This window comes from Gastrolobium bilobum, unplaced genomic scaffold (assembly GCF_033153095.1).
Source record: "Gastrolobium bilobum isolate Gb01-03AN ecotype WA unplaced genomic scaffold, APGP_CSIRO_Gbil_v1 utg696, whole genome shotgun sequence".
Taxonomy (NCBI): domain Eukaryota; kingdom Viridiplantae; phylum Streptophyta; class Magnoliopsida; order Fabales; family Fabaceae; genus Gastrolobium; species Gastrolobium bilobum.
The window spans coordinates 102096-115880 of record NW_026896901.1 but is presented as its reverse complement, the minus strand read 5'-3'; the positions used below and the strand labels follow the sequence as shown (position 1 = coordinate 115880).

The window sequence follows — 13785 nt, the reverse complement described above, 5'->3', positions numbered from 1 at the left end:
TGGCGCAAACAAAAATTCAAGAAGCTTAAGAATTAAGACAGAATCAATGCAATGATAAATGTGAATTTCAAGCAATATATTCGTGATTTAAATATATGGCGGCGACCATGTTCCAAACAACTACTTTAATTGACATTGTCCAGCTTATTTTCAAACCAAAGGTTGGTGTCTACGGTCAAAACATATCTATAATGAAGATTAAGTTCCCAGCCTATCATATTTGTCAAAAGCAAGCAGAATGAAGAATATACAGGTTATTAAGAACCAAAAAAAAGAGGAAGCAAAAGGCCAGCAATATATTATACACGAAACACTACACCTCCCTCCTCTCTCCCAAAGAAATAGCAGTACAAGGCTTTCCACACTTTTATAACCATATATAAAAAATCAAACCCTTTATTTCTCTTCTGAAAACCAATAAAAACATAATATGTTTTTGAGTTGCCACTTTAACAATTAAATTATAAGGAGCTTTGCACTAAAATGGAAAAAGGATCATCCGAACCAAGTTTGCTACTTGATATTGTAGGCTGTATAATTATGATTTAGATTAGACCTGTAAAAAAATATCATAGTTTAAGTAGTGCCTAAGACTTTCATTATCTAATTCCTTTGGTAGGCCAAGAACATAAAGACAATGGGTATTAAAAGTAGGTGAAACTAGCCTAAAACCTCCAGCTTACCCAAGAATCTTCAGATATATATTCTATTTAGATTTGTGACTTTATTAGGATATTACAAACGTCTATTACGCATTGCAGAAGAAAAGAAATATTTACAAGAAGCAAACACAGGGTTGAGGTAATCAGATAGATACCCTGGCCTTGCACTCAATTTATCAAAGTGCTCCAAGATAAAAATGCTGCATGTGTGCCTCAACACATATTTGGCTTTGGCAAGTGAGAAATTTAAAAAACAAGCATTATCATTGCAGGGAACAAAAATGTGGCCGTGCAGATTGCCAAAAAGCACCCACTGCAGATGTAATATTTTTCAATTACAACACCAACACTGAGTTCACAAAATAATTAAGTATCATATAAAAATTTCTATTATCTCCAAACATAAATTGCTAAATTTGAATGCTATTGGTGTTGCTGGCTTGCTGCAGTGGTTGTGATTCAATAGCACTTGAACTTCCGGTTATACTTGAACTTTCAACTGCATTTGGCCCAACCCAAGGCTTAATTTTAATTAGGGATAATTTTGATCTTTTATTTTTAATTTAATATTTTGTTTATCAAGGGTATTTTTTATATTTTATATTATGAGGATATTTTAATCATTCAGCGGGTGTTAGAAATCGACAATCACACAAAATCGAGAAAAGAAAAAAGAGAAGAGAGATTGACATGATGATTTATCCTGATTCACCAAATATAGGCTACGTCCAGCTTGTCTGTACTATATCCATCTTACCGCCACTCGTTACAAGTCACTCGGTTTACAAAGAAAATATAAATAAGATTAGAAAATACTAACAACTATTCATGAGCTAAAGCCCAAATTGCTAAGAAAATTACAATAAATCAGAGATCCCCACAATAGTACATAACGTCTACGGGCATGGGGGCGCTGCTCCCCAGACTCCCGTCCACTCACCTGGGAGCAAAATCTCAGTTGTCCTTCTGCTGACCCCGACAACAAGAACATTCATCAACATGCGAAGTATGAGCCACCCAAACACTTTCCTCATTTCATAGAGACATTATTTAGGTCTTTCTTCTTCTTTATAAATAAATTTCACAGATTTATTTTGTTACCTTAGTCAATTTTTCCCCAATTTTTTAATAGAGCACAAAATGTCAGGGTAATAATTCTCAATACAATTCACTGACACAACATGAACATGTATGTATTTAGTTCAACCAATTTTCAAATTCGCGTCAATTGTGTATTAACTTGCAGACACAATATTAGTCCACGTTAATTTTTCTTCAAAGTTATTTGTGTTGTGACATGTCAATATAATAAAAATAATGTTTAGTACATAAGTTATGTATATAGTGTCAACTCATATAATAAGTGTGATACTTTAAAATTGATGAGCTATTTGTGTTGTGTCGACTTGTAAAATAAATGTATTGTTTCGTGTCAATAATAAGTCCTTAATTCACTATGTATTAAGGATTAAATTGAACAATTAATTAAATTAAATTCAACCAAAACACATGAAAAATTATGATATAATTATTGATTCATCTTAAAGAATATTACAAACATTTTTTCCTTATTGTTATTAGAGAATTTCACACCTTAATTAAGGCCTTTTTGCCTGCATCACAACGCCGAGCTCAGCATTTTTGGTATTGTACTGTATTTTGTTTTTTTCCAAGTAAATTCTTGCTATATATGTAATGTCATTTTCCAATATGACATCTAGTGGATAAACAACAAAATCGGACGATGTTTACGAAATATACTATATTAATAAATCATAGTAAAAAAAAATTACAAATGTAGTACGTAGTGTTAATGTTTAGGGGAGCCCAAATCAAGGAGATTAATATCATCCACGTATTAATGAGCTAAGTAACAAACCTATTATAAATGAACTCGACATCACATAAAATCTTAAGTGATAGGCTCATTAAGTTCATGGATCCTCATATTTATATTTTATTATTCACAATTAAATTCTTAACAATCTCTTCAAGTGTGAATCCTATAACTTGTCAACTTTCCCTTGGATGCTCATTTCTTCGAATATTTATGGAATTATCAACCAAGAATGAGCAAGTTTTAGTTTCAAAACATGAGTTATCTATCATCTCCAAATACCTGACCCAACCAATTAACCATTGATTTAGATATCACTATTACACTGTCAAGAAGAGCCCAAACAAATAAGACTATCACCCACGTATCAGTGGGCTAAGCAGCAAGCCCACGTCACATATTAACAAAAAATATTAAGGATTTGACATGTCCAAAAAATAATGAATTCGAAAAATTGTAATTTTTGAAAAGGATGAAAAGGTTCAAATCGGAATCGAATTAGTGAATTAGAACTTCGAATATCAGTTATTAATTACCAAAATAAATAAATAAAAAATTAAATTTATGAATCCTCACATTTATATGTTACTTGTTTAGACTATATCTTTTCGTTGTAGTACTTTATCATCTAGATTTGAATTCTCAAGAGTTAAAAAGATGAAAATTAATATAAGAAAAATAATAATTGTTATTCCTACCACAAAATTCGATGCCTTGGGGATACGAAAAAGGCTTTGAAGGCAATGGTATGAACCTAAACCTTGCGAACCAAGGGAAAATTGCAAGGGAAACTAGAAAATACAAAGGTAATGATAAAATGAATATAAATTATGATTGAATGTGTATAGAATTTCATCGTAATAATAATTAAAAGGAAAAACTTCACTTTCACCTGCTATGGTTTGTGTGTGTATCATTTAGCACCTTATGGATTTAAAATTATTATTTATATCCATTGTGCTTTTACCATGTATCATCTAACCCACTGTCAGGCGGGTCCAGGTGTCATCACACTTGAATACTCCAACAATTTCCCTCTCAAGTGTGAAACTCATCATTGATATGTTTCCCCTCAACCGAGTACTTCGGGACCCAAGTTCTCAACCCGCCTCCTAGCCAATCCAGCTCTGATACCACTGTCAGTCGGGTCTATGGGAAGCCAATGGCAGAAGATCACCACCAATAAGCTAAGTGGATCAAATACACCAAGTGGATTAACTTGCAGACACAATATTAGTCCACATTAATTTTTTTTTCAAAGTTATTGTCAACCCAAAACCTTAAGGCATTGGATTCATGAGTCCATCCACTTATATTCACTTCACTTAGCTCATTACCAACCAACGTGGAATTCATCACACTACTCCAACATAAAGAGGAGTACCTTTCATCACTACTAGGACCCTTGGAGAGGTAATAAACAAAATAAACTCATTAAAACCTATTGGTAATAAAATATAGAACCTTCACTTGATGGAGGCAATGACTTTGCTCAATGTTACATTAATCATGGATGATTGGATAGAACAAGTCTAACAATTGATCTTTGGATTATGTAGAAACACCTAAGATGGAAAATAAGCAAATGTTAAATAAAATATAAACGGCACCAGAAATTGGTTAATTAAATGGTTGTTATATATATATATATATATATATATATATATATATATATATATGGGTTTAGCAGATGTACAGTGGCCGAATCTAATATTTGGTGTGGTCAAAAAATTATAACTATGTACTACGGGTATTACATAATTATAATATTAAAGCTATTTTTTCTCTCTTCTTAATAACTTTTCAAACTGTTGTTGGGTGATGTTGGAGAAGAAAAAAATAATTTTAATATTATAATTATGTACTACCCATAGTATATAGTTAAACTTCTGAAAAAAGGGAAAATACAACTTTAATATTATAACTATGTACTACCTGTAATATATAGTTATAATTGTTTGACCGCACCAAATCTTATATCTGGTCACGAGACAAATCATTTTAACATATATATATATATATTTGGAAAATAAACTGTGCACAATTTCTTGACGCAGTTGTTTACATTAAATGGAAAATAAACAAATGTTTTCCAAAATAAGTGAAGTTAATTACATTTTTTTTCTTAAACTATGCACAATTTCTGGTGCAGTTGTAACCAAATTCAAGTAATTCGATCTCATAAAGAGCCCATTTGGTTGGGCTTCTCAAGAAAAGTGTTTTTTTTTTATGTTTTGTTTATTTTAGAATTGTTTTTTACAAAAATTAAAGTTATTTAGATTTTTAAAAAATATTTAACTTTTGATTTTTGTTTTTTTTTAAAGGTAAAAGTTTTAGCTTTAAAAGAAATAGATTTTTAATTTTTTTTATCACTACTGCTTCTTTTAGATGGAGACATCCAAACATACTTTTTCTGATAAGTACTTTTTTTAAAAGAAAATAGTTTTTGAATAAATAAAAAACACATCCAAACGGCCCTTTATCATATATAGATGTAATCACAACAACATGAATACTTTTTTTTAGTTTATTTTTAAAGTATCTATACAACCTTATTAATTTTAAATTACTCACATCTCAATAGTTTATTATTATGAATAATTATTACATATTGTTCTGGCATTTTTAGTACTATCTCAATACAACATACTAACGATTTTGTATTTAGTAATTAACAATGTTTTCATTCAATTTACAAAAAAACAGTCGAATTGTTTTTCTTTTCTATACTAGCCTACTTTTTGTTTTTGAGAAAAAAGAAATTATGCTTATTTAACGCATTACTAAAAGGGGAAAAAAAGATGGTATTAATAAAAATTAAGTGAACGAATTGGAACTGCTGTCAATTATCATTGTTATTTTGGGTCCTACGGCACTAAATTAAACACGCGTTTTGAAAGAAGGAAAGACACGGGAAAGGATCTTCAAAGAGTTATTGGATACCAATAGATTGTGTTGTGTTTGGAAGGAAAGCAAAAATGTGCAACACGATCCAAGGTTTGGTGTGTTGGGAAGTGTTTGTAATAATTAATTGAATTGAATCAAATAAAATGAAAGGATAAGAAATAAGCCTATGGTCATCTAATCTAATTAATCAAAACCCCCCAAGACAGCTAATTAATTGTTGGGGCCACGTCTGAAGTTAATCAATAAGCGTGTTGTCTTTCTGTTATCTATGACCAATCAAAGTATATAAGTTTGAGATTATCAGGCTAACATAATTCTTCTTTTAGCATACAATGTCGTGATATATAATTGTTTTCTATAATTAATTGGACCCCTCATTGTTGACAAATACAATAAATTAATACTTATCCCACTCATTTCCTCATTCAACTTATCAAAATCTCTTTCTTTCTGTTTTGCTGTTCTGACTCAACTAGCACCGAGTCTTAACCGAAGCTCCGTTCCTCATATGATTCACCAACTCTTAATGACTTCCTCTTGTTGAGCTGTTGAGTCCAATTTCTCCATTGACAAAATTATACTAGATATTGTATGTATAATTAATATTTAGTAAATTATATTTCTTTGATACAATTAAAGTTTGGGTCGATCTAAATATTAGATCTCTGTGGGTATCAATTCCTTATTTATAAATGTTCTTAAAATGCATATTATTGTCACAAATATAATTGAAGTATTAACTTAAATGATAATCCCATTTTTTCAAAATTTGACTTCGAGTATACCGAGAAAAGCGGATGACGGAATAGCAAAGGTTTAGTTGCTTCAGGAACTATTTTAAGTCTTGAAAGTGACCGATCAGTTGCTGTTAATGACTTATGTTGGCAACAAATAGTCTGAAAATGATGTTGCCTTATAGCTTATTATTATCATGTTGACCTTACGCCAACAATGAGATATAAGTGCCTAAACAAGCAGTTATATATTCTGTACTCTTTTACTGTAATTTATAAAGGATTAAAAGTTTGTCCTCTTAAATTATGTAACTTATGTCATTTTAGCAATTTATAACTATGTACTAAGGTAGTACATAGTTATAATATTAAAGTTGTATTTTTTTCACTTTTCACATCAGCAAACAATGTCTGAAGAGAGAGAAAAAAAATGCAATTTTAATATGAAGGATAAAGGTGATTGAGGTGAATGAAGTACTGTGTGACCTATATTTTTTATTTTCAAATTAGAACCATTACCTACTTGCACTGATTCCTTGCCATTGTATGGTGTTTTGTTGAGCAGATTGTTGACATCCGGTTTAAAGTGGTTAGTGGCACTAGAATTAGGGTACTAGTTTGGATCCATTACAGAAAAGAATTCACCATCATGTTCTTGCTTTGAGAAAGAAGCTTCAGCAACATGAGGTTGTGGTGTCCTTGCATTGGCTTGATTGAAAGGGCTAGGAAAATTTTGGTTGAACCTGTGATGACACTCCCAACCTATGTGTCCATATTTGCCACAGACCTGGCATTGAGGTCTGTTTTCTGAGTTTCGACCTCCTCCTCTTTGAAATCTTCCTCCTCTGTTAGTATTTATGGCTCTATTGGAATTATTGAAGTTATTGTAACCTCATATATTGTTATATCCCCCTATGTTATTGTATCCTCCTCTAAAGTGGCTTCATCCTCTATTGAATTGCATTTATGTTATGTTTTCCTAAAGAGTTCCTAATTCTGCTTTCTTGTGTTTTTCTAGCCTCTTCTCCTGAGCCATGAGTAAAGCTTCGATTCCTCCCATAGTGTATGGGTCTTTTCTTGAAATCACAGAGGTGACAAACAGATCATATTCTTCACTAAGACCATCCATTATTCATCAATATGGTCCTCTACATCAATGGGTGAACCTGTTGCAGCCAACGCATCAACAATTTTCTTTATTTGGAGGAGGTATTTGCAGACACTACTATCTTTCTTTGTGTTTCTTAGCTGAAGTTTCAGCTGTTAACTTTTGCCCTAGTTTGTGAGGCAAAGAATTCATCAAGTTTGTGCCAAACTTGGTAAGAATTTTCAAAACCTACCATTCTTGTGTCGATTGTTTCTGACATAGAGCCGAGCAGCCATGAAAGCAAAAGTTGATCTTGTTGTTCCCATATTGCAGCATTGCTTCGACCATCATCTGTGGAATCTGGTGATTCTTGAGTTATGAACTTGGAGGGATTGTAATCTTTGATGGTAGCCACGGCCTGTTGCTTCCAAGGCAGAAAATTTTCTTCATCCAATTTGAAAGAAACTGGATTAGAAAAGGTATGAAGAGAGTTTGCAATTTGCGAAATTGTGGTTACATGGGAACTTTCTGTGGATTCTGTGGTCTCCATGGATCAAGATGAGCTCTGATACCATGTAAGATATCAAATATACTTTTGATAAAGATAGAAATCAAGAAATGAGTTCTGAGAGCTCTGTGAGCTTGTGTATTCTCTGTAAAACTAAATCTATATGTACATTGAGAGTTTACATTGTATTTATAGCCTATACAATCAGAAGGAGAGTGATAACTGAATAACTAAAGTTAGTTAGAGTTTGTTGTGATGATTAGTGGGTCGTAACTGTCTATTGGGCTTTCAAGATCCAAAAAAAGTATTCTATTTGATAATAAAATTTGAGACAAATTTAATTTGAGGTTCTTAATATAGCCTGTGTAATTGATAATTTAATGTTATTAACTTCGAAATTTATATATTCCATGCCTGAACCTTGAATCCCTCCTTCGCTCTCATATTCTTCCTATCTATGTATGTCTTGCTCTCTCACAAATCACAACCACCACTTTTTCTTAGATTATGCGATTTTTAAGAGAGATAAAAAAAGAATGGTAGTTGTATGTACAAAATTTCTCACATACATTACAATATGGGTGTTCGCGGTCTGGATTGGATCAGTTTTGAAAGCAAATATCATCCGATCTAATCCTTTCGGTTTAATCATTTAATAATCCATTCAGCTTGGATTTTTTTTTTCAAATTCAATTCAATCCAATCCAATTTCATTCGGTTTGCATTGAATCGGTTTTCGGTTTTTTGAAAATCTAAGATGTTATGGACCAGGAATAGGCCCATGATCAGTAAGGCCCACAATCAGGGCAGGCCTACAGGTAAGCATTATAAATAGGAGCTGGACGCTACAGGTATGACCTAATCTCTTTTTACTGATACGCACAACGAGACAGTACGCACACAAACACCTCTTCCAAGGCTAAGGCCATTAGATAATGTGTGATCTGCTGTCCTCAAGATACCTAACTCATAGATATCCAGAGAAGACACCTGGATCATAGATCAATCATCCAATCCCAATTGGACACATCTGCTTAAGGCAGAACATTGGCGCCGTCTGTGGGGACCTTTTCCACGGCAAACGTTGTGAAAGTCAGCAAAATCGATGGTGAGAACTACGAGGAGTGGTCTCCGTCAGCCCACCATATCAAACCTCCAGGTTCCTCCTTCTGTTAGGGAAGGTCCCGCGGAGTCAAGGCAGCAGATGCCGCAAATCCCAGATTCAGATGCGGTGCACGTTAGTGACGTGCATTCAGATTCAGCATCAACTCCTGCGGTCAACCCAAATGCCCCGTACCTCTCAGGGTTGCAACCAATTGAGGACGCAACGACAGAAGCCCCGGATCCACAGGTGACGAATTTAGCTATAGAGGTCGTACTTCGAAGGATGGAGGAATTGGAACAGCGTAATGAGCTGCAACGGCAAGCAGATGCAAGACAAATCCAAGATTTGGAGGATCGGTTGTGGCGCGCAACAAACCCAGATCCTGAGCAGGCCATCGCGTAGGTGGTGACGGATCTGCAAACTGCGAACCCCCAGCAGGGCACTCAAGAACGCTCCAACCGTCCTGCAAGGGCTAATGCTGGACCCGGGTGCATCCCACAAACCCTAGTGCATCCCACAGCCACGGAACCCTATGGGCCCGGGACACGATGGACACAATCAGCAACCCCGGCGCGCGCCAGACCCGCAGCGACTTGCCGAGATCCACCGTCAGGGGCCCATCGCTCGGGCTCCAGATGGCGTAACCGGGGTGTACCGAAGAAAATACAACAGGGGGAAGTACAATGACAGTCCCTTCGCTGATGAGATCGTGGAAGCCCCATACCCGGAAAATCTAAATTTATCCGAGTTGATTAAGTATGGCGGAACACAGGATCCGCAGGTACACTTGGATGCCTTTGATACAACTATGTACATCAAAGGGATAGAGGAACCCTTAATCACAAGGCTTTTTGCAACTACATTAACTGGTGCGGCCCAGGCGTGGTTTTCGTCATTACCGGCGGGATCTATCAAATCCTTTGAGGAGTTTGGTGGGCGCTTCTTACTAAATTTCGCCACCAGTAAGAAGCAGCCGAAGTCAGAATTCGCATTGGGAAAAATTAAGCAGCAGCCAAGGGAGACATTACAGAAGTACTTGGATCGGTTCAAGTTAGTCGCGCTCCAAGTACCCGGGTTGCCAGAAAACGTTCATTTACACCTGGTGATAGCCGGGCTACACGGAACATCCCGGTTAGCTAAATCAATATATAAGGATCCGCCTCGGACCTTAGTTGAGTTCAATACACGTTCCAAAAAATACCTGGAGCTCGAGCAGATGGAATGGGAAAATATGGACCAAAGGCAACAGCCTGGTCAGGGAGAAAAGCTCGGGGGCCGACGGATAAATGACCTTCGAGGAAAACGGCAGGACGATAGGCAGCAAGCCAAGGGAAGGTTTGATAAATATGCCCTCTTGAATTCTCCTCGGTCGCAAATATGGCGCGAAGTCGCGTTCACCGATATGAAGAAAGTCGAGCGACCTCGGCCATTACAAAACCAGGCTGGTTTGGATCGAACCCGGTACTGCGCATTTCACGACGGTCCGGGTCATACAACAGATGAATGTTGGGATCTTAGAGATGCAATTGAGAAATACATTAGAGAGGGGAAGTTGCGGCAGTATTTGATCCGTACGCAGGGATGGAGGAATAGGAAGAGAAGACGAGGGCGGCTAGGAAGCCCGCCCAAGGAAAGGAAGTTTAAAGAAGAGGGACGAGGTAAGAAGCCGATTAAAGAAGACGACGAGTTCCAAGAGCCGGAGTTCGAGTGCAACGTGATCAGTGGAGCTTTTGGCGGTGGTGGCGACACCATGAACGCACGACGTAAATATTTGCGTGAGGTGCTTTCAATTCGAGAGCGCCCTAAGTTCAAACAGGAAAAGGAACCAGAACAGCCGCTGCTATACTTCACGAAGAAGGAACTCAAGGATGTAGTGCCAGGGCATGTTGATGGGTTGGTGATTACAGGAACATTGGTAAATTGCAGAGTTAGGAAGATTTTCCTGGACAATGGAAGTTGTGCCGATATAATTCTGTGGCACGCATTTAAGAAGATGAATTTAGATGAAGAAGATTTGAAGGCTTGCAACACACCTTTAATTACGTTTAATGGCCATAACACTACTCCCAAGGGGTATATTGATCTTCGATTAACATTGGGGACTAAGGAGGCATACAAGTCCGAGAGGGTGAGGTTCATTGTAGCCGACTTTCCATCCGAATACAACGTGATTTTAGGAAGACCTATAATTCATGCCTGGGACATGCTAGTCTCAACCAAGCATCAAAAGTTGAAAATGATTGGTAAGCAGGGGACGGTACTTACCATAGCTGGGGACCAAAAGGAGTCTCGGGATTGTTATTTCAGATCTGTACGGATGGTGGACCAAGATCCCAAAGACGTAGCTACGGCTAAACAAGGTGGTTACCAACCTTCGAAGCGGAGCTCGGTTAATATGGTGGAATTGGATATGAGAGATGAAACACAGATGCCAAGGCCGGAACCTGAAGGCGAGTTAGAGGAGGTAACCGTGGGAGCGCCAGGACAAACAACGAAGATAGGAATTGGGTTCATTCACAGCAGCTGAAGGCCAGCTTAAAGGGTTAGTGGTGGCAGTGGACTATTTCACAAAGTGGGTTGAAGCGGAGCCAGTCGCAAGCATCACTTCGGCTCGGATTCAGCGATTTTTGGAGAGGAATATAATATGTCGGTTTGGGATTCCAGCCGAGGTGGTAACCGATAACGAGACCCAATTCGCAAGCAAAGGGTTTCAGAACTTGATGGAGAATTTCCACATCCGGCATCGCTTTGCCTCGGTTGAACACCCTCAAACAAATGGCCAAGCAGAGGCTGCAAACAAAGTAATCGTGGAAGGACTTCGAAGGCGCATGGAGCAATCTGCCAAAGGAAGGTGGGTGGAGGAGTTATATTATGTCCTGTGGGGGTATAGAACCACAATTCAGACTTCTGTTGGGGAATCCCCATTCAGGTTAACTTATGGGTGCGAGGCCATGATTCCGGTAGAGTTGGGAGAACCATCTTGGAGAAGGGTTCAAGCCCTGTCGCAAGCAGAAGAGGTCAACAGCAGTAAAATAGCCATAGAGCTGGATTTGATAGACGAATGTCGGGTCATGGCGCACTGTAAAAATGTTAGCGCCAAGCAGCTCGTGGCCAATAGGTTCAATAAGAAGGTGAAGCCCAGGACGTTTGAAGTGAAGGACTTGGTGCTCCGACGAGCAGATGTCGGAGGACGGAACGCGGCTGATGGGAAGTTGGCTCCAAGACGGGAAGGCCCGTTCAGGGTAAAGGAACAACTTTCAAGAGGGGCCTACATTTTGGAAACCCTGCAGGGGAAACGCCTGGCAAGAACCTGGAACACGGATAAGCTGAAAAAGTATTACAGTTGACGGAAACCTCAAGGCCTTTTCTTTCATCTTTTCTTTTATTGTATTATGCAATTTGAATTATGAATAAATTTTTGTTTCCTGTTATAATTGAAAATATATCATGAAGCAGCAGAACCAAAGTGTTTCTACCATTAGAAATAAATCTGAGGTATTTGAACCTAACCCGCCAAGGTGACCGGGGTAGGAGTTCTAACCTTGCAAAGGAATCCGGGGTATTTGAACCCGTCTCACCCAGAGGGTGGGATTGAGTGTTCTAGCCACGGAAATAAATCTGGGGTATTTGAACCTATAATAGCCCAACTTAATTAATTAGTAAATCAAGTGTAATTAATTAATTAAGCATGTTTTACTGAGTGAAATTAAGTATAAGGCTTAATTAAATGAATCTGAGTCACTTTGGAGTTAAAAAGTGTACTCAGTGAAAATTAAGGGGTATAAATGGGTACTGGTGAAAGTGCCCAAAATATAAAAATAAAAATAGTAATATTCCTAGAATAATATTCCAGACTTTTGGGTAAAGTTTGGTAATTAATGGAGTTGAATAGATAGATGAACCGATACCCGCTTTTTAACCACTTAACAAAGTTAAGTGGCATAAAGTAAAAAGCAACCAATTCCCCTCCCCATTTTCACGACACCAGCAGAAAGAAAAGAAGGAGAAAGAAGAAGAAGGAGAAAGAAGGAATGGGAAAGGGAGAGAGAGAGAGAGAGAAAGCAAATCTCAACCAAATTCATCCGTTCAAAAGCCTAAACCACGTAGATTCTTCCCCTCTTTCATAATCCTAGCTTTGTTTTGAGTGGGAGTTATTGGGGAGAGAGATATCAACCCTCCAAAATTCGCCCCTTTTGGTGAGAGTTGGGGTTTTGGGGTGATTCTCTCCATTGAAGCTTGGGGAGCGCTCATTGCATCGTTGTGTGGTCATTGGTGGTAAGTTTCCACCACTTTGCACACTAAATCCCTAGATTTTTGCATGAGTTAGGGTTTGTGAATAGTGTATTAGGGTTTTCATAGAAATGTGATTAAATTGACTATGCTCTAGGAAGTTTGAAACTTAGTAGATGTTATGAAAAAATGCTAGAAATGAGCTTAGTAGTCAAATGAGTAGGTTTGGAAAATTGCAAGAATATGACACTTGGTTATGAGTTTTCTTGCATTGTTGAACCATTGTTTGGTTGGTCATTGATTGTATCCTTGTGTTGTCTAGGATTGAGGCAATTGGATCAACCTTAATTGACCAACCTTTGGAGCAAGCAATGGAGTTGGATTAGTCCTTGAAATAGGTAAGTTCATCCTTGTGTTGTGGTATGAATAGGATAGCTTGGATTGATGATGATGAGTTATCCTTGAATGCAATATGTTAATTGCATTACCCTTGTATAGGTGTATGTTTGTAAAAGTTGATTGCTGAAACTGTTGGTGAAGAACAAGGGTCGACTGAAGCTTTGAGGTAAGCCTTCGGACCTTGGGTGTAATTCCCTTGACTGTTCTACCAAGCCCTGAAAGGGTAGAGGTTGTGATTGTGTATATAAATGCAATAAAATAGTGTAATGCTTTGTTATACGTATGTGTATGCATTTGGTGTGGCATAAGATGGTGT

General features: G+C 37.2%; 1 protein-coding gene across 1 annotated transcript; it reads left to right on the top strand.

Moving 5' to 3' along the window:
• The first annotated feature begins 9372 nt into the window (after positions 1-9372).
• On the top strand, positions 9373-11367 carry LOC133302744 (uncharacterized). The gene has a single exon (XM_061502558.1). It carries the CDS (start codon positions 9373-9375, stop codon positions 11365-11367), a length of 1995 nt encoding a protein of 664 aa, XP_061358542.1.
• Positions 11368-13785: the final 2418 nt, after the last annotated feature.

What these genes read in the sequence shown, in the direction of transcription:
- LOC133302744 (XM_061502558.1), top strand. Translation starts at nt 9,373, where the DNA reads ATGGGCCCGGGACACGATGGACACAATCAGCAACCCCGGCGCGCGCCA.